The sequence below is a fragment of the Chelonia mydas genome, chromosome 28, assembly GCF_015237465.2.
Source record: "Chelonia mydas isolate rCheMyd1 chromosome 28, rCheMyd1.pri.v2, whole genome shotgun sequence".
Taxonomy (NCBI): domain Eukaryota; kingdom Metazoa; phylum Chordata; order Testudines; family Cheloniidae; genus Chelonia; species Chelonia mydas.
In genome coordinates this window covers 4,268,659-4,296,112 of record NC_051268.2, presented here as the reverse complement: position 1 = coordinate 4,296,112, position 27,454 = coordinate 4,268,659, and the positions used below count along the sequence as shown (strand labels likewise).

Here is a 27,454-nt window from a genome sequence, read left to right as displayed (position 1 = left end):
AGGTTGGGTTTGGACCTGCTGCCTGTGCCTACCCATGGCTGCCCTTGCAACCCCCGTACCTAATAGACCTTACCAGGCCCTCAGCCTGGGGCTTTCCTAGGGCAGAGCTCTCAGGCTCCCTTGGCCTTCCCCCAGCCCTGCTCCAAACAAGCCCCTGCAGGCAGGCCCTTCCCTCTCTCAGCAGGCACAGGCACAGGCACAGGCACAGGCACAGGGAGAGAGAGAGAGAGAGAGAGAGAGAGAGAGAGAGAGAGACTCTCCTAAGGCATCTGGCTCACAGCCTTTATAGAGCCAGCTGGGCCCTGATTGGAGCATGGCCCCCAGCTGAGCCTGCTTCCCCAATCAGCCCCGCTGCCTTCCTTCTACAAGAGCCCTCTCTCAGGGCTGTTCTAAACCCCTCTGGGCCCGAGCGGGTGTTCACCCCGCTACACTCCCCCTATCCCAAAAGTTTTCCCAGTTCCTAATAAATCTAAACCCCTCCTCTCTACACCATCATCTCTGAGACTCTGAAGCTCTGTCTGCCTACCTGGCCCTGGAACTGGAAGTGTTTCTGAGAAAGCCACCATAGAGTTCCTGGATTTCCTAGTCTCTTTCCTAGCAGCCTAAATTTGGCCTCCAGGATCTCTCTTCTACCCTTCCCTATGTCACTCGTACCTTCATGTACCACGACCACCGGCTCCTCCCCAGCACTACACATAAGTCTATCTAGATGCCTCACGAGATCCGCAACCTTTGCACCAGGCAGGCAAGTCACCGTGAGGTTCTCCTGGTTATCACAAACCCAGCTATCTTTGTTTCTAAGGGTTGAATCTCCCATTACTAACACCTGCCTTTTCCTAATGACTGGAGTCCCCTCCTCCAGAGAGGTAACCTCAGTGCAAGAGGATACCCCAGCATCACCTGGAAGGAGGTCCCAACTATGGGAAGGGTTTCCCTCTCCTTCCCTGAGCCTTTCATCCTTCTTAACAGTGCAGGGGCTGTCTGCCAGAGGTGGGGCACATCTACAGTGTCCCCGAAAGCCTCATCAACATACCTCTCTGCCTCCCTTAGCTCCTCCAGTTCCACCACCTTGGCTGCAAAGCCTGTACGCGGTCTCTGAGGCCCAGGAGCTCCTTGCACTGAATACACACATATGCCACCTACCCACAGGGCAGGTAATCATGGATGCTACACTGAGCGCAATAAACAGGACAGCTCTGTGACAGTGCCCCCCATAAAGCATTGTGGAAATATGCTTATGAATGTGTATATATGACATAACTGGAATATGTTTTATGCTACATATGCTGTGTAACATGTCTCTGTAGAGGTTATGATCTACTGAATTTATTAATCCTATTTGTATGCATGTATCATTTTTGTATTCAAAGTTATGAATATTGGTGTGTACTTGTTTGATTCTGAGTAGGTTTTAGTGAAGCAGTTGGTCAACTTCCTGAGAAAAGACCAATCTCAGTAAGTGCCCAAACAAGAAGCCCTTAAGCCAACAATGAACTTGGAGATGCCAATCCACATCTGGGCTTTCCCAAGAATGTGGCTTGGCTGGTAAGGAACTCAGTCATGCATGGACATGTGACTTGCCCAGGTGACTCCAAAACTCCATTTTGTAGTGGGACTTTACATAGGAGAGAGGAGGGGGGTCTCCACCCACAAGAGAAAGTCTATTTAAGCCCATGGGAGACCCCTTCATTTTGTCTTCAGCTGGCTAAGGAAATAGCCTCTCCACCCCCCAAGGATACCTGAAAAAAAACTGGAACAAAGAACAGTAACTACAGGGAGTGTGAGTGATTGCTGGACCCAAACTACAAAAAGACGAGTCTTTAAAAGAGAGCTTATTGGAACTGGTGAGGATTTTATCTGTATTCAGTTTCATTAGACATAGGCTTGTGTGTTTTGTTTTATTTTGCTTGGTAATTCACTTTGTTCTGTCTGTTACTGCTTGGAACCACTTAAATCCTATTTTCTGTATTTAATAAAATAACTTTTTACTTATTAATTAACCCAGAGTATGTATTAATACTTGGGGGAGGGGGGGGAGCAGCTGTGCATATCTCTCTATCAGTGTTATAGAGGGTGAACAATTTATGCGTTTACCCTGTATAAGCTTTATACAGGGTAAAACGGATTTATTTGGGGATTGGACCCCATTGGGAGTTGGGCACCTGAGTGTTAAAGACAGACACACTTCTGTAAGCTGCTTTCAGTTAAGCCCACAGCTGTTCGGGGATGTGGTTCAGACCTGGGTCTGGGTTTGCAGCAGGCTAGTGGGTCTGGCCCAAACCAGGCAGGGCACTGAAGTCCTAAGCTGACTGGGCAGGACAGAAAGAGGCAAAAGTAGTCTTGGCACATCAGGTGGCAGCTCCCAGGGGGCTTCTGTGATCCAACCCGTCACAAGCCCCCACTCTGCTGCGGGGCTTCTGCCTGCATTCTCTCCTGCAGCTACGTCGCTTGCCTGGCAGACTAAGGACTCCACATCCAGAAGCCTCTGGAATTGGGTGTGGTAGTTTTGGGTCTGCTTCAGTAGGTTCCCTGTTGCTGGGGTCAGACTCCATGAGGGTGAGCAGTCAGGGCAAGTGCGTTGCAGAAGGCCACGTGCCCTGTATGAGTTGGGAGAAGCTGAGCCCAGCTGCAGGAAGCAGGCTGCTGTTCCTAATTCTGAAGCATTTTGCAGCAGGTTAGTGACACTGTTAGCCCTCCAACAGGAAAGCCTGGACAAGGCTAATTATAGCCAGGGGAAATTGGGAGGGAAAAATAACTTCTGTTTTAATTGTACGCTTTGAATGTCGTTTTGATTTTAGCCAAACAGTTCTAGTTAAATTGTCTCAACTAGTCTGAGTCACCAACATTTCGTTAAATGTAGTAATGGGGAAAGAGTCCTTTACATTTTGCTATTCTCGGTTTTGTATTTTCTGGTAACAGGGTTTTCTTGAAATCTATACACTTACCTGAGTGGTTGGTTAATCAGTCTGTTGACTGGCTAGCAGAGGAGGAGTCTGCATGGATTCCAGCTGAAGACTCCTATAAGCAAGTGGAGGGAAGATGATGTTGTTTTAGACTCACAGACTGTACAGATTTGGGGATCAAAGACTCTGAGACTTAGGTGCACAAACCTAAGCTTTTGGGAACTCTCAGTTTCTTCTCACTGTACTTCTGTGGGGACTGAACTGTTCAGATTTTAATTTGTTTTCTTTATGTTTAGGGATGTAAGCAGAGTCAGGATGAGCTCCACCCTGAGATCTGGTGGTGAGATGTGGCAAGTTGTGGAAAAGAACTTCAGGGGCCGATCTCATTTGCATAGACACACCACCCCGCCTAGAATGAGGCCATAACTGCCCAAATGGTCACTTTGGCTGTTGTGGGATCCCCAGTGTCTCTGTTATTGGGGCGGGAAGAATAAATTGTTATTACCCTGATTATGGGAACTGTGCTTGGAACTGTACTTGGCCTTTTGTTATGATGGAGGGACTCACCATCAACTAAATAGCACTCGCTAGGCAAGGGACATGGGTTCCAAAACTCTGTGAATTGAGAGAGAGAGAGAGAGAGGCTTGAGACAGGTATTAGTATCTGGTGGTGTGGGCCCCTTTGTGAGGGCCTGAAACACCAATTGCACCTCTGTCTCTCTCCATTGTGGAATGTCAGAGCTAATTTTGGGTCTATTAAGAGTCTTGCTGCAGGCGCTGTGCTGAATTCACTTTGGCCTTATGGTGCACCAGCACTAAGGCTCCCACTACTATGAGCTGAAATCACTGAGCACTGTGTCAAGTAGTGGGGAGCCGGAAGATCTAGAGTGTAGTGGTGCTGTTCATGGATAGGCTGGCGGAGCGCTCATGAGACGGCAGAGTGGAGCGGAGCCCTGTGGGACAGTCAGCTTCAGGACATGTAAGGTGCCCCTTACCTCTTTCCCGCACACACAGGCACATTTTAGCCAGACTGGGGAGTAACACTCTGCAGATGAACTTTTGAACTCTGGGGCTGGACTTTTTGGACTTTGGGTGATTTGTGGATTGCTGGACTCAAGAGACATTTGGGTTCTGGGACTCAAGAACCTGAGGGAAAGGATGTGGCCCAATTTGCTGGGGTGGGTCTTTGCTCATGGTTTGGTTAATGAACACTAGTTGTGGTGTTTCCCCAATTTAATGCTGATGTCGTTTACCTCATGTTGTTAAAGATTCTCTGCTACACCGAGACTCTGTGCTTGCGAGAGGGGAAGTATTGCCTCTTTGAGGCACCCAGGGGGTGTGTAAGATTTTCCCAGGTCACTGGGTGGGGGCTCGAGCCAGTTTTGCATTTGCTTTGATGAGAGGGAACCCCTGTGTACTGAACCCGGCCCTTGCTGCTATCAACTTGGCCTGGCAGAAGGGTTACATGTATAACTGTGAAGGTAATGTCTGTGGATTATAAAATAGCCATGTCATGCTGTAAAAATTAGATTTTCTTTATCATAAGAGTTTGTAAAGTTCTTTAATTAAATTCATTTTAGTTCCTTTTGGGGCTTGAATGTGGGGAGATTGACCCTGTGCAATCCTTGATGAAAATCCTTAGAGACAAAACTCTGGGTCTCCAGCTACTCTTCTATGGGAGTTGGGGTTGGTTTTTTTGGCACTGGAGAAGGGTAATGAAGTGAACTGTAGCCCACCCAAAGGTTACAAACACGCACGTTAAGTGAAAATGAATGTCTATACAACAACTGAAAAAGCATGTAAAACAGGTACATTCATGCTAAAGAATTGGGAAAATCAGAACAAAAGCATAATTTGTGCTATAATAGAGTTGGTAGCTATTACACAAAGGAAAGTTAACCTGTGTATTAAATTTTGGTTATTGAAAACAAAAGAAATGTAAAACAAACAAGCAAAAACTTTATTATGTTAACCAACTTAAGCTGTTTAATGGTGTACCCAAAGACATCAGAGGACATCGGTGCACAGTGAACCCCCTGAGTGTAGGAAGAAGAAAAGATAAAGAGCCTCATAAATAAGACTTGTCAACTACCCCTCAGTCTACCACATTGGACAATTGAGGACGCAATTGTCTATAGCGACATTATAGAAATCACTACCTGGGCCAGAGCTAACAGTTATTTAAACTGTAAATTATTCATCAAAGTGAGTTCCGGTGCCCGTGATTTTAAAACTTTATCACTGGAAAATGGCTAAAATTGCATTACTATGTAAAGGCAACTGTACCTTTCTTATCAGAAACATGCATGAGACCTAATGACTGGGCAAAAGACTATTCCAGAGTCTGGTATCTCTTGAATTAGGAGACTCCAATATTGAAATGGAATTATGGGTTTCATTTCAAGATTATCGGAATCTGGAGTATCTATTTGGAACAGAGTAATATATATGAAAAACAAAACATTAACTATTTTGACGACTGGGCAGCAGAAACTGTCTCTGAAACTATAATTCATGGTGTTAAGGGCCTGGCTACTGAAGAAACAGCACACCTTTTAAAATTGTGCATGGCATTGACAAACTTTTTAACCAAACACAAATAAAAATGAATAAATTGATTTCAGGAAACAATATGAAGGCAAGGAAAAAATTTCTTAAAGAAATTATTTCCACTGCTTAGCAGAGTTATATAGCAGCTGGCATAACTCATTAGAAAACATTAAAAAACAAAGTGAGAGAAAGTTGCCTAACCTTATTAGTAATGAACAACTAATTGGCATTCCACTTACTGTATAACCAAACAGTAGTGAATCGGCAATGTGCCAAATTGTTAAAAAAAAATTCCCTGTTTGAACCAGTCCCAATCTGGGGTCAGTGACATTGCATCCTAACTAAGGTACATCTTATTCAAAACAGTCTTCTTTACTAACCAGTTACTTGTATTGAACTGGTTACTGTCCATGCAGTAGGTTATTTCCTACTTATTCATAATTGCTGAAGATGCTCTAAGCGGATGGGAGAGAACTGTCCCGTCCATGTAGTTAATCCACCTCCCTGAGAGGTGGTAGCTATGTGGGTGGGTGTGCAAGCCAAGATCTGTAACTCCCCTCTATCATTGTCGTGGGGGGCATAGCTCAGTGGTAGAGTGTTTGACTGCAGATCAGGTGGTCCTTGGTTCAAATCCAAGTGACCCCTTAGAAAGCTGTTCCTTTAACAAAAATAATTGCATATCCATTTCCATTATGTTCAGAAGTTCCACTGAATAGGGATACCTGAAGTGAATGGAAACACTCAAGGTTTTCCTCTGCAAATGCATAAAACCCTAGCAAACAGGTCCCTCCGCTGAAATCAGTTCCAATCCTCTTAAGTCTCTAGTTTATGTTTTCATCCATTAAACAAAGGTATAATATGAAGGCACATTTGCAGGTTCTTGGTCTCCGTGGGCTACAATGTGCAGAAGAACAAGAACCCCATCCCCTTGGGAGGAATGGACTAGTTTGTGCTACATTTGCTAAGTTGCCATTGGGACTGAAAACTCTACTGGAGGTGGACAGGAACCTCTTACAAAAACAAAATAACCCAGTTTTACCCAACTACCTGTTACACATTCAAACCTCTCTTTGTGCGCACAATATCAATTGGTGCTCCAATAAATGGCAACCTTCCTTTAACACAGATCGCTGTTCCTTGTGACTTTCGGATGCTTTCAAATGGCAGCTGCTTAAAGGGAATGTGCTCCCAGTTCATGATCACCAGCAGAGTCTCTGTAAGGTTACCAACCATAGAGCTGGTTGTGTCTGCATCTAAGTAACTGCAGAGTTAGTGTAGTACCAGATAGTTAATTGCACAGTCTTACTTCTCTAGTCTCACTTTCTGGTCTCATTGATAATTTGGGTAGACACAGCAATGGTTTGGTGGTTTTTGTTTTTGTTTTTTTTCCTCCCTTCATTTTCTCCTAAGGAATGTGTGATCCTGAGCATTATTTTAAGTTCCCTGTGGGTCAGGAAAATTCCATCCCCTTGAAATAGGTGTGTATGTGGCCTGTTTGTATAACCTCAAATAAAGGAGCCTTTGTGAAGCAGTTTTGTCTTTAAATATGCTGGGATACAAACAATAAATAGTAAATTCCATGGCCAGATACCAGGCCAGGATCAATTGATGGGGCCAGGATCAATTAATTGCAGAAGAAACAAACTCTCGGGAAGTAGCTGTAATTTGTCCCCAAACCTTTCTTTGTTTTCATATGCTATCAGGGATTCTCTTCTCGTGGGCAGAGTTAAGGTTATCTGGGCATGTACCATCGCTCTGTATTCCCTGTTTTTTCCAGAGTTTGAGTTTTATTGATCTCAATGTGCTGGAAGGGTAAGAGATGTTCGCAGTCCAAGTTAACTCTGTGTTAACAAAGGCTTTTGTTAGTGACAAATAATGAGACTAATCCCTCACTGCGGTAATTCCACTGACTTCAATGTACTCTTTCCCCATTTCTAGTTCCAAAAAAATAAGCAAATGAAAACAACCTTGAGAACTAAAATGCTGTGAAAAGGCGGAAATTTTAGTAACTCAAATAATTGTTTCTTCTGTGTCTTATGCTTGTGTAAAAGGCACACCACCCTCCTCCAATTTACCCCCTTTTAACACCTGTAAATAGCAGTCTGCAAAATCTGATTCCAAGTAAGGGCAGGGTGAAGGGAAGTGGCTTCAGCAGATATTACTGAGCATGCTCAGTTCATGTGAGCATGCTCAGTGCGCCCTAAGTAGCAAAGTCCTACAGACAGCAGTTTCTCACACTACACCTGAGGCAGCGTGAGGGCAGCGGCTCCATCACTGTCCTGGCCCCACCCAGGAGCAGATCCCCAGGGGCTGCGAGACCCTCGGCTTCAGGGGCCTTTGTGTGGAGTCTCTCTCCTGCCCACCCAACGCTGCCCCTGGGGTCTCTCTGGCCCCTGGTGCCTGCAGCTCCTGGCAGGGGCAGCAGAGCCTGGGACTGGCCCAGCTGGGGAAAGTCCCCACCTCGGATGGGCACAGAAAGTGCTTCAGTGAAAGTCTGTCCCTGGGCCAGCCCCTCTGGGGCCACAGCAGCAGCCCGGAGCTCAGCCCAGGCTCCCAGCTCACACTGGAGCCAGCAGCCCCGGCAGTGTCTTGTACCTTACAAAGCCCAGCCTCCAGGAGCTGCCCCATGGTTCTTTTCCTTGTTTCCCCTGCCTTCCTTCCTACCAGCCAGCCGCTCCCCGCTGCTCTGGACCTTTCCTGGCTCCTTCAAGCCCAACCCCGGCTGCAGCTGCTGCACTTACCAGGCCAGGGACTTTCTGAGGTGGAAATTAGCCCCATCTCTCCTCCTTCTCCTGCCTCTGTGTGTCCCAGAGCTGCTGCAGGGACTGACCCACACCCAGGCTCTCACTCCTATTAGCACTCACAGGGGCCAACCCAGCTATGGGAGAATGAGCGCCCGTGGGAGCAGGGAAGTGACCAAGTCTCCCTGCCAGAGGGTGAGGGGAGGGGGAAGAAAGGGAAAGAGGAGAGAGAGACCGAAAGGGGATAAGGGGAAATAAGTGGGGAAAGCAGCATCCAGCTCTTTTCTACTGCATCACCCCTGAGTAGACTGCTCCTGAGCTCTGGGTAAGTAGCCCCCAGTGCCCAGGGTCTCCCAGATCCCCCTGCCTCCCAAGGGAATACACATAGGAGTCTCCTTCCTGCCAGGCGTGATTACAAGCAGCTGTAGGTGTCACCCTCATGCCATGATTGGAGAAAGACAGCAAACCTTGGGAACAGGCGTCTGTATTTACAGTCCAGTGTTACAATCCCTGCTCCAAGAGGTGTTTGTTCTTTACTCCTGCTGGATGGGCACAGAATGGGGCAGCAACAGGTTTGTGTCTGTTTGTGTTGCTGCATATTCCTTAACTTAGAACAGTAACAAAATGCAGAAAATGGAGATCGAATTAAAGGGAAATATACAAATAAAAGTTCCAGCCCCTGTTGCTTATTGAAAGAAATGACTCAAGATCCAAGTTACATGTTTTATTAACATGAACAAATAAATCCAAGGGCACACATCACTAAGGCTAAATGACTATAAACACCACTCAGCTAAGGGTTAAACAATACAGTGATAAAGTTCAAGTCAAATCAGTAAATCAGTGAGTTAACAAGGATATTGTATTGGAATCAAGTTGTCAATTTAGTCAAACTGTCATAAATATAAAGGGAAGGGTAAACCCCTTTAAAATCCCTCCTGGCCAGAGGAAAAGTCCTCTCACCTGTAAAGGGTTAAGAAGCTAAAGGTAACCTCGCTGGCACCTAACCAAAATGACCAATGAGGAAACAAGATACTTTCAAAAGCTGGGAGGAGGGAGAAAAACAAAGGGTCTGTGTCTGTCTGTGTGATGCTTTTGCCGGGGACAGAACAGGAATGGAGTCTTAGAACTTAGTAAGTAATCTAGCTAGGTATGCGTTAGATTATGATTTCTTGAAATGGCTGAGAAAATAGCTGTGCTGAATAGAATGAATATTCCTGTCTTTGTGTCTTTTTTGTAACTTAAGGTTTTGCCTAGAGGGATTCTCTATGTTTTGAATCTATTTACCCTGTAAGGTATTTACCATCCTGATTTTACAGAGATGATTCTTTTTTACTTCTATTAAAAGTCTTCTTGTAAGGAAACTGAATGCTTTTTCATTGTTCTAAGATCCAAGGGTTTGGGTCTGTGGTCACCTATGCAAATTGGTGATGATTTTTACCAAACCTTCCCCAGGAAGTGGGGTGCCTGTGTTGGGAGGAAAGACGTTTCCAAACTACGCTTTTTCAGGAACCCAGATATCTGGCATCTGGCCAAGTTAAGTTTGTCTCCGCACAGATCTTTGCCTGTTTATTTTTCAGGATCCCATTCTGATGTTCCACTGTCCCAGCAGACTGTGGGTTGTGGGGACAATGGGGTTGTGTTGGATCTGCAAGGCTGCACATAATTCTTTATATGTCCAGTAAAATGAGTACCCCAATCACTGTTGATACCAACAGGTATGTCAAACCTTGGTATAAAATCCTTAAGCAAAATTTTCACAACAGTCATGGCATCTGCTCTTCTGCAAGGGAAGGCCTCTGCCCAGTTTGAAAATACATCAGCTAAAACTAACACTGAAGGACATAAATCCACACCATGTAGAGGTCAAGCACAGGAGTTTATTATGTACAGCGCTGACGGAGTGTCACCTTGCTTATTAGGCTCAGAGACACTGTCAATCAATCGATTACAATGGAATATATGGATTTTCCATGGGTGGGGGAAAGTGACGGGGTAGGCAGTCCCACTTCCCCGGATAGGTCTAGCAGCAAGACATGATAGCATGATAGGAAATGGCCCACCTTGATTATCATACACACTGTGAAGAGAGTGGTCACTTTGGATGGGCTATTACCAGCAGGAGAGTGAGTTTGTGTGTGTGTGTGGGGGGGGGGGGGGGGGGGCGGAGGGTGAGAAAACCTGGATTTGTGCTGGAAATGGCCCAACTTGATGATCACTTTAGATAAGCTATTACCAGCAGGAGAGTGGGCTGGGAGAAGGTATTGTTTCATGGTCTCTGTGTGTATATAATGTCTTCTGCAGTTTCCACAGTATGCATCTGATGAAGTGAGCTGTAGCTCACGAAAGCTCATGCTCAAATAAATTGGTTAGTCTCTAAGGTGCCACAAGTACTCCTTTTCTCATTGTGATCCTGGGAGACCCTGCCTACCCCTTAATGCCGTGGCTTATGAAGCGATATACAGGACACCTTGACAGCAGCAAGGAGTGGTTCAAAAACAGGCTGAGCAAGAGCAGAATGACTGTTGAGTGTGCTTTTGGCCTTTTAAAGGCCCGCTGGCGCTGCCTGTATGGAAGGCTGGACCTGGCCGATGACAATATGCTCATAGCCACATGCTGTATGCTTCATAATATTTGTGAAGGGAAGGGTGAAAGCTTCACTCAGGGCTGGACCACTGAGGCTCAGCACCTGGAAGCTGAATTTGAACAGCCGGAGACCAAGGCTATTAGATGGGCGCAGTGCAGGGCCATAAGGATCAGGGATGCCTTGAGGCAGCAATTTGAAGCTGAAAGCCACTAATATTTGCTGCTATGCACAGGAGTGCAGTGCTTGTAATGTTAGGAGGTGACTGTGATTTGTGCAGATGATGCACTATGAAGGTTTAAGAAAACTGCCTGTTGCTTTGCAGGGCTCTGTTTGCTTTCAAACCAAAACTATACTTTTATTAAAAAGCAACAAGCAGGGGAGAGAGACAAACAAACAAAAAACATCAGCACTGTGGGGGATGGGAGGGTCCCATGAGGAGGTGAAGTCCTGGGACAATTAAAGATTTGTGTATGTCTAGTGTGGCAAATTGCTGGCACTACTATGATGGGTCTCGCGCTTTCTCTTCTTGGGGGGGCAGGGGGAGGGGTGTTCAGGGCACCATTTCTTGCCCATGAACTGGGGTATTAACTGCCCCACTAGTGTCCTAGAGAAGGGGAGAGGAGAGGGAGGGACCCGGGCCAGCCCTCTACTCCAGGTCCCAGTCCAGGGGCCCTGGGGATAGTGGTAAACCACTAGAATTAGTGGCTCCTTCCCCTGGGCTACTTCCCTCTCCTGCCCTTCAGCTTGTGGGGCTTCCTGCCCTCCCTCTGCACAAACCAGGTGTCCCTTTACCACGGGTCTTGGTTTTCTTAGCCCACCGCAGCACTTCTCCAAACTCTCCTCTGCTTCCCTCCAAACTGCTCTCTGCTCCAACACCAATCCACTCTGCTTCAACTCCTCCTCTTGTCTGATTGAAGCAGGGAGTTTTTATCATGTGACTGGCTTCAGGTGCTTTAATTAATTTATAGCAAACTTTCTTCCCTCTACAGGGAATAAGGCTCCCTTCTGGCACTCTCCTGCTGCCCTCTGGCCTGGGCTTTCCTTACTTTTTGCCCCTGCTTTCAGATTCCCCCCTGACCAGGCCAGACACTCTCCCCCCTTCTCCCCCCCCCCCTTTTTTTTTCTGCTGTTGCTGGAGTGCTGGTCGGCTGCCGGCTGGCTGTCAGCCGGCTGGCTGTCAGTCCCCTGCCCCCCCACCCTCAAACGCTGCTACCGCTCCAGCTGAGGCCCCCTGAGAGAGGGGGAGCCTGCTGGCCTGCTCCCCGGAGGGAGGGAGTGGAGGGACCCAGCCGCTTGCTGTTTGTTTGTGGACCCTTATCCGGCCAAGAGAGACTCTTATAATCTGTTCCAGCATCCCTGGAATGCTACAGCTGCAAAGAAAGCCCGGAAAAGAAAGGGAAAAAGGCATCTACCAGAAGAACACCACCCAGAGAATCTACAAATTGCCGTGGAGGAGGCCTTAAGACTGAGTAATTTTCAAACTGTGCTCTCGTGTGGGGGGAGGCCTTGACTGTGTTTGTAGGGACACAGGGGGTGTGGCACGGAACTGCCCCCCAATCCATCTGTGTCCTCCCAACCCCCACACTACGATCTTCAGCACTGCCCCCCTCCACCGTCTTTGCTGGCTGCTTAACAGCTGCCTCTGAACTCAGCTGCTAGCCCTGATTCCACCGTGTGGGCCAGAAGCACCAGCCAACCAAACAGAACTCTCTGGACAAGCGCACGGTGGTTCATTTGCCCCCCCCCCCCCCATTGTCCACCCCACAGCTGGTCCCTTTTTACCTGACCCCAACTCCTGTTAACCACCTGCCGCCGCTGCCGAACCCGCTGGGGCATCGGCAATGGAGGGCACTGGGGTGACCTCCGCCGCTGCCATGCCCATCGCCTCCCCAGACTCTAGGGGAGCCCCCCCAGCCAGCGGGAAAGGCCAGGGCAAGAAGAAGGGGAAGGGCCCCGCTAAAGCCACCAGGCCCTCCATAGCAGAGGCCACCCCCACTGCTGCGGCCCCGCCACTGACCACGGCATCCTTCCCCACTGCCTCCTCCAACAGCTCTGCAGGTGTCCCTCCCTCAGCCCCCCCCGCCTGCCGCCTTGTCATCTCTCCTGCCCATCGCCTCCGCCACCATCAATAGCAGCCGGGGCCCCTTTCCCACCATGACAAGGAAGCACGGTGTGCGATGCTGCCTGGTGCCCACCTTGCCCCACGTGGAGACCTACGTGTGGGCGTTGGCAAGAGTGGTGGGGCCCTCGACCATTGTGGCGGCCTCCAAAATGTACGGGAAGGTCATCTTCTTCTTAGCATCAGAGGCTGCCGCCCAGGAAGCAGGGGAGAGGGGCCTGGCAGTGGGGCAGGTGTTTGTCCCTCTAGAGCTGCTAGAGGACCTGGGCGTCCACCTGGTCCTGATCTCTGTCCCTCCTTTTCTCCCCAGTACTGCCCTGCTACCCGCCCTTTCCATCCTGGGGAAACCTGTTGCTGTTATCAGCCCTCTCCCGTTGGGATGCAAGGACCCCACCCTCCGTCACATCTTTTCCTTCTGCCGGCAAGTGCAGCTTCTACTGCTGTCGGCGGCGCATGACGGAGAAGCGCACGAGGGGTCCTTCAGAGTTCCCCACCAGGGGGCCTGTTACCAGGTGTACTTCTCCATGGGGGAAGCCCAGTGCTACCTCTGCCAGGCGTCTGGTCATGTCTGGAGGGACTGCCGCTTAGCCCGGCAAGGAGGGGCACCTGGGATCCCCGAGACCCGGCAGAACATCGGCCCCGTCATTGCCGATGACCCTGGCCACCCGGTACCCAAATCCGCCCCCCATCCTCTTTGGACCACCACTACTCCCACTCAGGCCCAAGGGGCACCTCCCCTACAATGCCCAGACGAGTGGGAGAGCCCCGCCCTCACTGCTGACAATCTGGCGGGGCCTATGGAGGAGGGTGTGGCAGAGATACCACCAGGCATGGGAGAGAGCCTGCCCCAGGGAGAATCCTCCCTCCCTTATGCTGCTCCACCGTCCCCCCCCCCCAAGTCCCTGAGCCATCGTCTCTACCCCCTGACACGACCCCTGCTAACCAGTCCCCAGATGATGCCATGGAGGGCCGGGCCCTAGTCCAGGGGAAGCGAGGCAAGCAGAAGGCTCGAGCTCTGCCTCCTCCACCCGAAGCGGAGGCCCCCTGGAAGACCAGGAAGGGGGCACCGGTGCCGAACCTTCCGCTTTGCCCACGAGTGTGTCCCATCCACCGGTGTCAGCCAAGAAAGACGTGGCAGCACCGGAAGGTAGTGTCTCCCCTCCACGGGAGACCCTCCCCTCCGAGACCCTCGAGGAAGCCCCTTCTGTCCTGACACTACCCGAAGCCCCCGTGAACCCCGAGGCAACCGTCGTGGCGGGTGCCAGCGGGGAGAACCCTGGGGTGGTGGAAAGTGTCCTCTCCTCCATGTTCGAGGAGATCGAGGCCCTAGATCTGACGCCAGTCGCCCAGGGGGAGGACAACCTTTTGCCAGCAAACCTTGATCTGGGCGACCTCACTCCACCTCTCTTTTCCCCATGCTCCCTCCCCCTAACTGCTGCTTCTGCTCCCACCTCCGAGGAGCCCCTGGACTCCTCCATCGACCCGGCTGCTGATGGCACCCCGCTGACGACCACCCAGCCAGCTCAGGTGAAAGCTGGCGCCACGCGGCCAGGACACGAGTCGCCAGGCGCACCCCCTGTTGGTGCGGAGCAATCGACTTCCTTCCCGGGCGGGGGCCCTACAGAAGATAATCCACCTCCTGATGCTGTGGCTGCTAAATCCACCATAGAGCCCGCACCTGATATCACTGACAGCTCCCTCCCCACCCCCTTAACCCTCGAGCCTGATCGGGAGGGAGGGTATTCTGTGGTTTTCCTGCAGGAGACCCACACGGATCTGACTGCTAAAGACAGTTGGCGGTTGGAGTGGGGGGACAGGGTCTACTTTAGCCATTCCACATTTCAACAGGCTGGAGGGATGACCCTGTTCTCCCGTGACCTACGGCCCGAGGAGCTAGGGGTTGCCGGGGCTGTGCCGGGTCGCCTGCTGCATCTCCGGGTCCGTATGGAGGGGCTCGTGGTTAACCTCGTTAACTTCTATGCCCTGACATCGGGCCCGGAGCGGCTGCAATTCTATCAGCAGGCATCCGCCTTCCTCGGCACCTTAGATTCTCACGAGTGCCTGGTCCTGGCAGGGAATTTTAATACCACCCTCGAGGAGCGGGACCGCTTGGGGACCGAGCAGAGCCCGGCTGCCATGAACACGCTCCGGGAGATAGTTGTACATCACTCCCTAATGGACATCTGGCGTGACCACCACCTGGATGACACTTCCACATTCACCTTTGTCCGGGTGGAAGCCCATCGGTTGCGCCACTCCTGGTTAGACCGCATTTATTTATAACTCTTCCATCTCTCATGAGCCCACTCCTCCAGTATTCAGCTAGCCCCATTTTATGACCATCATCTAGCCACCGTGACAGCCTCCCTTTGTGTGGAGAGGCCAGGGCCGGCCTATTGGCATTTTAACAACAGCCTGTTGGAGGATGAGGGCTTCGTGACATCCTTCCGGGAATTCTGGTTGGTCTGGCGAGGGCAGCGCGTGCCTTTTCCTTGGCGCAGAGATGGTGGGACCTGGGGAAGGTGTGTGCCTGGCTTTTCTGCAGTGACTACACCTGGGGCACCAGCCGACGGAGAAATGTGGTGATAGAGCAGTTGGAACAGGAGATCTTAGAGCTGGAGAGGCACCTGGCTGCCAGCCCTGAGGACCCACTCTTCTGTGGAGCGTGCCGGGAGAAGTGGGAGGAGCTCCGGGCCCTCGAGGACCATCGGGCCCGGGGTGCCTTTGTTCGATCCCGCATCCGCCTCCTTTGGGAGATGGATCGCAGCTCCCGCTTCTTCTATGCCCTGGAGAAAATGAGGGGGGCCAAGAAACACGTCACCTGCCTCCTGGCAGAAGCCAACACCCCCCTCATGGAACCGGTGGAGATGTGCGGGAGGGCCCGAGCCTTCTACGCAAGTCTTTTCTCCCTGGATCCGACCGACCCTAGCGCTTCCAGAGTGCTCTGGGAGGAGCTCCCTATGGTCAGCGCGAGCGACCGAGAACCGCTAGAGTTGCCTCTCACTCTGGCCAAGTTCTCGGAAGCCCTTCATCGTATGCCCACTAATAAGTCTCCAGGCATGGACAGGCTGACTGTGGAGTTCTACCGTGTGTTTTGGAACGTTCTCAGCCCAGACCTAGTCACCATCTGGGCCGAGTCTCTGCACAGCGGGGTCCTCCCTCTTTCGTGCAGGTGAGCTGTGCTCACCTTATTGCTGAAGAAGGGAGACCTCCGCGATTTACGACTCCTCAGCATGGACTACAAAATCATAGCAAAAGCAATCTCGCTGCGGCTAGGGTCTGTGCTGGCGGACGTGATCCACCCAGACCAGACCTACACCGTCCCGGACTGCAGTATCTTTGATAATCTATTTCTGGTTTGGGACCTTTTGGAACTCGGCTGTAGAGACGGTCTGTCGTTCGCCCTCCTGTCCCTAGATTAGGAGAAGGCATTCGATAGGGTGGACCACGGGTACCTCCTGAGAACTCTGCAGGCGTTTGGCTTTGGACCCCAGTTTGTGGGTTTTCTCCAGGTGCTGTACGCTTCCGCAGAGTGTCTGGTTAAGCTCAACTGGACTGTGACCGAACTGGTCAGCTTCGGGCGAGGAGTACGGCAGGGATACCCCCTCGGACCAGCTCTATGATCTGGCGATCGAGCCCTTCCTCTGTCTCCTCTGCAGGAGGTTGACAGGGTCTGTGCTGCGGGAGCCGGAGCTGCGGCTGCTCCTGTCGGCGTATGCTGATGACTTGTTCCTCGTGGTCCAAGACCCGGGCGACTTGGCGCAGGTGGAGGCTTGCCAGGCCATTTATTCGGCAGCCTCCTCCACCCGGGTCAACTGGGTCAAGAGCTCTGGCTTGGCGGTAGGAGACTGGCGGCAGACGCGCTCCCTCCCACCCACACTTCAGACCATCCGGTGGAGCATGGATCCGCTGCTCTACCTCGGCGTTTATCTTTCTGCCACGCATCCCTCTCCGCCAGAGAACTGGGAAAATTTAGAGAGCAGGGTGATAGAGCGGCTCCGGAAATGGACGGGACTACTCTGATGTCTCTCCCTCCGAGGAAGAGCACTGGTGCTTAATCAACTAGTCCTGTCCATGCTCTGTTACTGGCTCAACACCCTGGTCCCGGCCCCGGGTTTCCTAACCAACCTCCAGACATCGATTCTGGGGTTCTTTTGGTCAGGAATGCACTGGGCCCCTGTAGGGGTTCTTTATCTACCCCTGAAGGAAGGAGGAGAGGGCCTGAAGTGTCTACACACTCAGGTCCGCATCTTCTGCCTCCACGCCCTATGGAGGCTCCTCTATGGTGCAGGTAGTTCGGCGTGGAGCATACTGGCGCACGCCATCCTGCACTGCATCCAAGGGCTCCGATATGACCGGCAGTTCTTTTATCTCCGTCCGGGAGGTCTTCTGTGAGACCTCTCCGGGCTGCTGGTTTTCTACCTGGACCTCCTCTGGACTTGGAAACTGTTTTTCATGACCAGGTCCATGGCGGCCACCAAGAGGGGCTCCGCGAGGAGATCTGCCCCGCTACACAACCCCCAGCTCCGTGTGCAGGTGGCAGAGTCCCGCTCAGTGCACCTGAGCTTGATCCTGGCAGAAGTCACGAGAGTTGGAGACCTCCTGGACTACAACCGGGGAGACTGGCTGGATCCCCTGACGCTCGCTCGGTGCATGGGGCTCTCCAGACCTCCTACCCCCCGGCGCGTATTCAGGAGGTGAAGGCCGCTTTGCCACCCGCTGCTCGAGCTTACCTCGACCAGGTCCTGCTCAAGGGCACGCCCTGCCCACCCTCTACCCCAGGCCCACCGGACCTTTTAATTGGACCCCTGCCCTGTAGACCCAATCGACCCCCTCACCCCTTTACTGCGAGCCAGCTGCCACCTTAGGAGGGTGAGCAGCTCCGGTGGGCCAGCCTATATTCCACCTTGGTTCCAAGACCCGTCGGGGGATTAGTTGGCGGCTCCTTCACGGAGCTGTGGGCACGGGCACATACTTGGCACAGTTCACCCCCATCCCAGATACTTGTCCCTTTTGCAGTGTGAGGGAAACCCTGGCACACGTATAGTTGGAGTGCACCAGGCTGCAGCCCCTGTTCCGGCTCCTCACAAATCTTCTATTACGTTTTTGGTTGCATTTTTCACCTCACCTTTTTATTTATGCACTCCCCATCCGTGGCCTCACAAAGTTGCAGGATCTCCTAGTTAACCTCCTCCTGGCCCTGACTAAAACAGCCATCTATAAAACCAGAGAGAGGAGGTTGGCCGATAGAGTTTCCTGTGACTGTGGGGCCGTTTTTCGATCCCCAGTCTGTTCACGTATCTGGGGGGAGTTCCTCTGGGTGGTGTCCACCGACTCCCTTGATGCTTTTGAGGAGCGGTGGACGCTGTCCGAGGTTCTCTGCTCGGTGTCCCCGTCCAGTTCCCTTTGTTTGACTCTTTGATTGGGGGAGAGAGTAAGGGACCCCAGCCCCAACCAGTGCTGCTGCAGACACCACCACCTTAGAGGGGTCCTTTCACACGTGGGTACACGTGCCCCCCCAGACTGTCCACCCCAGAGCCTGCCCCTCTTGTTGGGTGCTTTCAAAGGAGGGAATTGTTGGTGACACTGGGCGTGGCGCCAGGTAACTCGAGGGGGTGGCAGACCTTGAGAGTCGATGAAGCCCCCTCGCTCTGGGCCACCAGGTAACTCGGAAGAGTGGAAGACCACATGAGTCGAGGAAGCCCCCCCCGCCCTGGGCCAGGCAAGCTTGAACACTTCCCTCCCCTGAAGCTACTGAGAAAACAATTGTGATTGGTTGCTGTGTTACACATTGCATATACTGTTGTTTTTGTTTTGTAAGTGTGTTATGCAAATAAAAACACCTTTTTTTGCTTACAAAAAAACACCACTCTCCTGCTGCCCTCTGGCCATGCTGTATCACACTAGGTATCATATGCAATCTTATCCTTTGGAGTACAGTGCAGGGGGTACTGTACTTCAGCAGAAATAAACTGCAGAGGGACAGGTGTGGAGTGCAGTGGGCATTGGGCGTCCAAAGGGCTGGACTGTGATGGTGCAGGAGTGGAATGCAGCGGGTACAGATTAGAACCAGGAGGTTGATAGGAGTATGTTGGTGGTATCTGGGGGGTGCTTGGGAAAGAGTTTTGTGATAGTGGGTGCAGGGGAGGGCGGGCATGGAGCTGCTCAGTTTGCAGTGCTAGTAGTGCCTGGACCATGTCCGCTTGGCGCTCCAAAACATTTCAGAGCCACTCCATGGATTCTTTCTGGGGCACTGCGTTCTCCTTTCGGTCCCTCTTCTCGCTGTCCGGCCTTTCCTTCAATTCTTGCTTTTCGGCTATGGAGTGCATCATGACATCATGCAGAAAGTTCTCTTTAGTTCTTCATGGCTGCTTTCTAATTCTGCATAGCAGTTCAGCCAGTGATAACAAAGAGGGAAGCTCGGCTCCCAAGGTCATATTTGTGAAACTAAAATGCAACATTTTACAGTAGTAGTATTGTTTGCAACACACAGACCACGGATGCAGTGATTTAAAAAACAGTCCCTTTGCACATACCTATCACTAACTGGCTGACCCCAGGCAATCACATGAGCCACAACTCCCCCAAAATGGTAACAGCAAGGGTAGGAGAAATCACTGTTCCAGGACCTGTACACTGGGCACATGGCTCTTGGGGAGAGAAAGCACGGTGTGTGGGGGTGGGGGAGGGCTTATAATCATTCGTGTGCCCACATTTACCACAGGCTGCTTTCATTGTGGAAGATATCTCGCTGCTGAGGGTGAGCAGGAAATCAAGGGCGGGTCTTCTCCAAGACTGGCATCTGCGCTGGCCCTTATGCAGCTCGCCTGTGTGCAGCAATGATCAATGTCCCGTCCCCGTCCCCCAGTGATGGCAGAGTGGCACGGGAAAGTTACCGTTAATGGGGCAAGAAACAAAGCAGCTCTGCCAAAGAACCTGCAGCAGCAGATTCCCCAATATCTCCATGAGAGTTTCATGGTGATCTCTGGGGCAGATTCCTGTGAAGTAAGGGAGTCAACGAACACCCTATTCCACTGCTCAGACTAGGTATGGGGTGGTATGCACATCATACAGACACAAATCTTCCTTCTGCAACCCTCCTGCCCCCAACAACTTGCTTCCGTGATTCCCAAAATCAAAGCCACTTACCAAGGGCCTCCTCTCCTGTTTCCACTTCACCAAGCTCCGACAGCTGTGACTGGCTAGCCTCCTCTGGGGTAGAGAAGAACTTCTGGCTGCATGCATCTCTCACCTCCGACTTGTCCTCTGCATCTGGGTCCCCCTCCGCCTCCACATCCTCATCCAAGATTTCCTCCTCCTGGTTTGGTCCACTCTTGACTGGCACATGAGCCACCCAAGTACTCACAGTGGCATTCACAGTGGAGGTGGGTCACCACCAAGTATCGCTTCCAGCTCAGTGTAGAACCAGGAGCTCTTGGGCACACCACTGGAGCGGCGGTTTGCATCCTGCGCCTTGTGATAGGCATTCCACAGCTCCTTCACTTTGACCCTGCACTGCAGGGTGTCCCTGTCATGGACCCTTTCTCTCATGCATTGTGAAATCTCGCTGTAGGTATCATAATTCTGGAACTGGAAAGCCTCCTCTCCCCAAATGCTGATGAGGTTCAGCAGCTCAGCATTGCTCGAAGCGGGGGATCGCTGGTCCATGGAGCAGCCATGGTCACCTGGAAAGATACGCTGAGACCACTGCATGCGTCACCGAGCAAACAGGAAGGGGACTTTCAAAATTCCCAAGGAATTTAAGGGATTGGGTTTATGGTTGGTCACCTGAAGGCAGGGCAGTAGAGTTCAAACCAATGATCAGAGAGGCGAGAACAGGGATTGTGGGACACCTCCCGGAGGCCAATCGCAGTGCTGTAAGTGACCATGGTGTCTCCACTGGCATCGTGGTGCTGTAGCCCCGGTGCAGAAAGCTCTACGCAGCTCATCAGGGTGTTTTTTTTTGTTTTTTTTTACAGTGTTGCAACTGCACAGTTTCTGCGCATTAAGTGGCTTGGCCGTGCGTACACCTGAGAAGTTACACCACCGAAAGCTGATTTACTGTGCAGAAACTTGCCAGCATAGACAAGGCCGTAGACGACTTACATAAGAACGCAAGGCTGGTCATACTGGGTCAGACCAAAGGTCCATCTAGCCCAGTGTGCTGCCTAAGAGTGACCAGTGCCAGATGCTTCAGAGAGAATGAATAGAACAGGCTTGTTGACCTGCAAGGTGAAGGTCTTTCGCCTTTACCGTTATTGTTGTTGGCTCCTACTTATCCTATTTCACCACATCTCCCCCAAGGTCTCTGGGCAAATCAGGTGTGAACCACTCCTTTGATACAGACATGTTCCAATCCAGCTGAATTGAGGCACACTTTGGGCCAATGTCAGTTTGGAAAAGGCCCGCTTAACCCAGCAGGCTTCTCATAGTATCTGCTGCTGTGAACTGCATGTCGTGTGGGTGTGTGAACCCCAAAGCTATGAAACATGAAAGTAACACAAGGCCAATTCTGAGGAGGTTTCCAGAGCCAGGCCTGAGGATTAAACAGCTGGAAGGAAAAGGGGCCTCAGGCCCTATAAAAATAACTGGTTGCAAAAAGAAAACAAAAATTAAATGAAAAAAACAAATCAAACAAAAAACAAACAAAAAAACCCCAACAACCCAGAAAAGCTCCCACCACACATCCATCACCATTTTAGATTTTGACATCTCCTGCCTCATGTGACATCTTTGCTTTGCAAACAAGAGACCTGGGGAACTCTGTGGCTGTTCCCCTCTAACTGGATAAAAGGTTCACATCTTGTCTCAAGTAATTTTCCTCTTAACAGAAGATTTTAAAATTTATCAAAATAAATTCCATTTGAAATACAAATAATTACAGCCTATACTGGGTCTCTGTTCTTGTACATGCTTTTTCTCTCACATATTCCCCCACTCTAATTCCTTTGGAGTGAGGTTTTAATTTCAGGATTAGCCACCATTTCCGATATAGTAGGAGGGGGCAGGGAGAGAAGTAGAAAAGCTGAATTATATTGTAACACTGAAAGTTATCACAGAATCAGCCTCTTACGTTTCACTAATTAACTTCATTTTTAATTTCATTGTCGCTGGTAACAACTTATTCAAAGATTAAAAATATAAACCAATAGGGAAGTTTTGTCTTTATTCCCATTTCCACCCAGTGAGCTTTGTGTGAAGTCACATTCTACAATTACCTAGGAGCCTTCCATTTCTGTGAGTTCATTTCTCCCTGAGTCTTCTCCCGTAAGTGTGGGTGGAAAGGGTCTAAAACTACATAGGAAGGTTGCATCATGAGAAAAACCACCTGTGCTCTATTTTCACACTTTCTAATCTTTCAAAGTAGCAGGAGGCGGAGAAATGATACAAATGCATTAGACTTAAGAACAAAACTAAGAGACAAAACCACAGCATCAGGACTCAGCATTCATGTATCCTGCAGTCTGAACTTGGAATCTGATACATTCCCCCATGGGCTACCATCATTTGCCCAGCATGGAAGTGCTTCTTGTCCAACAAGGCAGCCAGACTGGGACCCATAGGCATAGAATCGTTCTGAAGCAATCAGCTGTTTCTCTCTGTGGTTCATGAAACTTTGGAGCCAAATGGTAAAAGACAGCTGTTCACAATTTAATGATAGCATCCTTTAGGAGTGTGATCAATGTCACTTAACTAGAGAGCAGCGTTCTAAAAATAGTTTACCTGGGCCACAGGTCACCACAGCGTCCATCTCTTTGGGTGAAAATCAACCACTAAAACCTGTAATTTCTACCTGAGTTCTTGTCAAATCTTTGACCTTACTTGGAGTAATTTTACACTTCTCTGGGGTAGAATTCTTCACCAACCACACAACATACCAGTTGTGATAATGAGGTATAAATCCCCCAAATATGGCCTTTTATTTCTTTAATCTGGTGGCACAGATTTAAATTAGGGACTAAATTCAGGTGTGTCTTAAAATCCCTGTAAGACACCAAAAGTCAGGAATCTATTAAAAATAGGTATCTTTCTGCAGCTCTATCACATTCAACACGGATTTCATTTTCTACACATTTGCAGCATCTCCCAGGGGCGAGCGGAACAGAAATGTCAGTTTCATTTTTTCCATTTCTACCTAGCTAGGGGATTGCATTTCCCAAATAATAGGCATCATGCATCTGATTCGGAAGGAGACAGCTGCAGGAGTGACCTCCTGCAGGGCCTGGGACACAACTGCTTTGGGAGCCAAATGCATGGGTATTTTGCTGAGTTACAAGTCATTTATTAGGGAATCCTCTTCCCAGCCCTTTAGAAAAAATATTGACCTAACCAATTGAACAACATGGGGGTTGGGAAAGTGATGGGGAATAAGGGAATCCCTCTGACTTACCCTGTCTTCTTCTGTTGTTACAGAGGGTGAAATGACCTTTTCCCCTATCCCTGCCCTGTTCCTGCTCTTTGTTATAGTTCAATATATTTTAAGTGAGGAAAAAGGTAGTAAAAAATATCTGCTCTCCAGCACAACCTGAAGCAACACTAGAGCAACTAGGAATGAAACAATTTGTTCCCGAAGTGGAAACTCGATGACTAACAATTGCTTTGAAATGGGGGAAACAGTGTAACCGGGATGCTCAGGGTTTGTTTAGACTAGAAAAAGTGATGGAGTTTAGGTCAGGTCAAGAGGAAAGCTAATGCAACCACTGCACCTGGGCTGCATCGGCTCTACAACTGTAATTGTCTTTTTACACCAAGATCGCTAACAGGAGCTGCCGCCAACACCATGTACAGTCCTAGTGGATGTAAGGCACAGGTAGTTTTTGCCTCAGCGAAGCTTGTTGGGATCAAACCATCTCTCTGGATCTGATGAAAATTGCTGGCTGGAGGAGGACACACTCCTACAACTCAAAACGAAAGGAGTTGATAGAAAAGATTCCAGGACTGACCCCAAAGAAGGGTGAGCAGCAAAAGGCAGAAGCAGGCAACTCATCTGGGGGAGCTGAGAGACCACGGTGAAGATAGTGCAAAGATCACTATGTGGGAATTAGCAAATGTGATTTAAAAAAAAAAAAAAAAACTTTGGCCAGCCCTAGTCAAGGCATTTATTACAGTTCTCTCTCATGTGGATTTTATTATGTCTAATAAGGCTTGAGCTCTGATTGAAGCTTTTCCCACACGCAGAGCATGTGTAGGGTCTCTCTCCACTGTGTATTCTACGATGTGTGATAAGGTTTGAGTGCCAACTAAAGCTTTTCCCACACTCAGAGCATGTGTAGGGCATCTCTCCTGTGTGGATTCTCTGATGTGTGATAAGGGCAGAGCTCCGACTGAAGCTTTTCCTGCACTCAGAGCATGAGTAGGGTCTCTCTCCTGTGTGGATTCTCTGATGTGTGATCAGGGCAGAGCTCTGATTGAAGCTTTTCCTGCATTCAGAGCAGGTGTAGGGTCTCTCTCCTGTGTGGATTCTCTGATGTGAAATGAGGGCTGAACTATGAATGAAGCTTTTCCTGCACTCAGAGCATGTGTAGGGCATCTCTCCAGTGTGGATTCTCTGATGTGTGATCAGAGCATAGCTCTGATAGAAGCTTTTCCCACACTCAGAGCATATGTAGGGCATCTCTCCGCTGTGGATTCGCTGATGTGAGATGAGGGCTGAACTATCAATGAAGTGCTTCCCACACTCAGAGCATCTATAAGGTTTCTCACCCGTGTGGATTCTCTGATGTGTGATAAGGTGTGAGCTCTGATTGAAGCTTTTCCCACACTCAGAGCAGCTGTAGGGCATCTCTCCGCTGTGGATTCGCTGATGTGAGATGAGGGCTGAACCATCAATGAAGTGCTTCCCACACTCAGAGCATCCGTAAGGTTTCTCACCTGTGTGGATTCTCTGATGTGTGATAAGGTGTGAGCTGTGTTTGAAGCCTTTCCCACACTCAGAGCATGTGTACGGCCTCTCTCCTGTGTGGATTCGCTGATGTGAGATGAGGGCTGAACCATCAATGAAGCGTTTCCCACACTCAGAGCATCTATAAGGTTTCTCACCCGTGTGGATTCTCTGATGTGTGATAAGGTTTGAGCGCCGACTGAAGCTTTTCCCGCACTCAGAGCACATGTAGGGTTTCTCCCCTGTGTGCATTCTATGATGTCTGATAAGGTTTGAGCTCTGACTAAAGCTTTTCCCACACTCAGAGCATGCGTAAGGCGTCTCTCCTGTGTGGATTCTCCTATGTCTGATATGTTCTGAGCTCCGATTAAAATTTTTCCCACACTCACGGCATGTGTAGCGTGCCTTTTTCATGTTGATTCTCTCGTGTATAATAAGGTCTGAGTGGCTACTGAGGTTTTCCTCTGGCCTGTGCTGACTCTCACAAGTTTCTTCTTTTTCTGAGAGTGCACAACTCCCGGAATCATTTCCTTTGGATCTTCCTGATAACATTTCATGGAATTCTACTTGCTCAGCATCTTCCTGCTGGGGTTTCTCCTCATTCTCACTCACCATCCCAACACCTAATGGGAGACAGAGAAAATCCAGACATAGGTCACTCCCTGTGCCAGAGAGAAAGGAAATCTTAGAGACAGGAATGGAAAAAGGAATTAACAAACCGAAATATGTGCGGGAGAGATCAAACCTATCAGGAGCTGATTATCCCCAAACCTTTCCCCAGAGGAGAGAGGAAGGGATTAGTTCTGGGTCTGCATCTCACCATAAATCTCAGGGAAAGCAAGATTGGGGAGGGACCTGCTGCCAGTTGTCAGTCAGGGTACGTGGGAAGCCATGAGTGACATCTGCCTAATGATTCCACATCTGCAGGGAACAATCCTCAACTTGGAGAGCTCACAAGGTCTTTGTAGGGCATCCTAAATGTTTCCTGTATTCACAGACAGTTTGAGTTGGTTTCACCAATTCCTCACCTTTGCATGCAGCTCTCAGGATCACTTTTTTCTCACTGCCATGGAGATCTGGGACCCACGGGTTTTCCCCTTGTTCCAGCCATGAAATCACATCACGTTTGGAAATTGGAAACCCTGCTCAAAGCAAAGAAAATAAGGAAGGTCCGTGGAATTTGTGGGATACCTGTCACAAAGAATATTCCATGGCTTTAACCCCAGCTCATTTTTAAGTAGTAACATCCCAAGGCCAGCTTCTTTGGCTCAAAGTGGCAGGAGAATTATTATTATAAATCATATTCATTATCTTAGTGCCTAAGGGCCAATTAACAGTGGGTCCCTGTACAAACCCAGAATAGTAGATGGCCCATGCCATGAAGAATTTACAGTCTAAATAGACAAGGCGGACACAGAATGGGGGAAGGGGTAGAACCCACCAGCCGAGTGAACTATGTGAAGGCAGAGTGACAGATCTGATGAACACAGGCATCCATCTTGAGACTACCGTATTTAATGTTACAACTAGGACCAAAGTTTTCTGGAAATTGTCGCTATGAATGCTTTTTTTCCCGAAGTTATTCTTCATTTCTGGAATCACCCTTCACATCTGGAATTGCTGAACAGAGGGTGGGTGGGGCATGCAGGATCACAACCTCCAGATTTCTGCCCAGAGACACCTGACTCATCCCCAGGGTGCAGAGCAGAAGTGATGTGTGGGCTGGGCACACAGCCCCCCATCATGCCCCCCCCCCCCCCCCCGATTTCTGCCTGGAGACACCTGACTCCTCCCCGGGACACAGGGAAGAGGCTGGCTGCTGTTGAAACTTGCTAATTTCTTCCCTCCCCATACAAGTCTGGACTCAGCAAAACCACTGTGGAGCTTCCCGTGGGCAGGCAAGGCACTTGGTAGTGGGACGCTGGGCTTCCTCATCATGCTGCAGAGCAGACAGCGCTCGCACCTGCTCTCAGCTGTGTCCACAGCACCTCTCCCCTGCTCATCTCCCCGTACACATCTGGTTCATGCCCTGCCTCCCCAGCACACAGCTGGCTCTAGGCTCTCTATGCCCAGGGTCTGGCCCCCCCCCCCGCCCACAGCTGGCTCCTGTCCCCTCCCCCCAATGCACTTTCATGCTGTAAAGGATTATACGTTGCTCATGTTTGTCAATTACTTTGTTTTCATTGCCAGCAAACACTGGCTGTAGTTATGACTGTTATGTGTATATATGAGCCAGTCCTTGAAAGCATGAACACTTCACAGACTATGATGCTGAGATGGGCCAGATGATACCAGGGAGGGCTCAGGGATGGGTTTCCTGTGCAATCTGTTGTGACTAAGGGGTGATGAATGCCAGATCTCAAGGCTGGTTATGCAGATCTCCCATCATTTGAAGCTTTGCCCAATGCAGAAGGGGGCAGTGACTGATTTTACCTCTTTCAGGAGACTGAAAAAGACAGACTTTTTGGGGAGAAATAGCTGAGTTTGAGCTGATTGAGGGGGCTTTTTGGGCTACAAACTGACATGACCTGATAACCAAGAGGTAACCCTTTAAGAAAGGTTTTAATACACTTCGGAATCGATCAGGGATTCCCAAGAGAACTGATGAGGGGGCGATGGTAAATACGCATTTAAATGCTCTTCTTGTTTTATATGTTTTCCCCATAAGGCTTA

At 49.9% G+C, this 27,454-nt stretch overlaps 2 protein-coding genes and 1 non-coding gene across 12 annotated transcripts in view; 2 read left to right on the top strand and 1 right to left on the bottom strand.

The window, feature by feature from the left end:
• LOC102943236 (zinc finger protein 883) overlaps nucleotides 1-27,454 on the bottom strand; it is a 2,438,435-nt gene that overhangs the window by 1,571,774 nt on the left and 839,207 nt on the right. For 6 of the 9 annotated variants that reach the window (XM_037887419.2, XM_043537244.1, XM_043537246.1 and 3 more), the window contains 2 exons: nucleotides 25,810-25,923; nucleotides 22,827-25,404 (listed from right to left, as the gene is read on the bottom strand). In XM_037887419.2, coding sequence (XP_037743347.2) covers nucleotides 23,987-25,404; nucleotides 25,810-25,923 — 1,532 coding nt within the window. In that variant the 3' untranslated portion in view covers nucleotides 22,827-23,986. Of the gene's footprint in view, nucleotides 25,444-25,809; nucleotides 25,924-27,454 lie in introns of those variants that run through there. The other 3 variants (XM_037887418.2, XM_037887427.2, XM_043537249.1) reach the window with 2 other exon arrangements.
• The window catches only part of LOC114020163 (zinc finger protein 501), a 1,907,800-nt gene that overhangs the window by 1,075,138 nt on the left and 805,208 nt on the right, over nucleotides 1-27,454 (top strand). The gene's annotated exons all lie outside the window — the stretch shown is intronic.
• On the top strand, nucleotides 6,027-6,098 carry TRNAC-GCA. The gene has a single exon. It is a non-coding gene; the product is annotated as a tRNA-Cys (tRNA).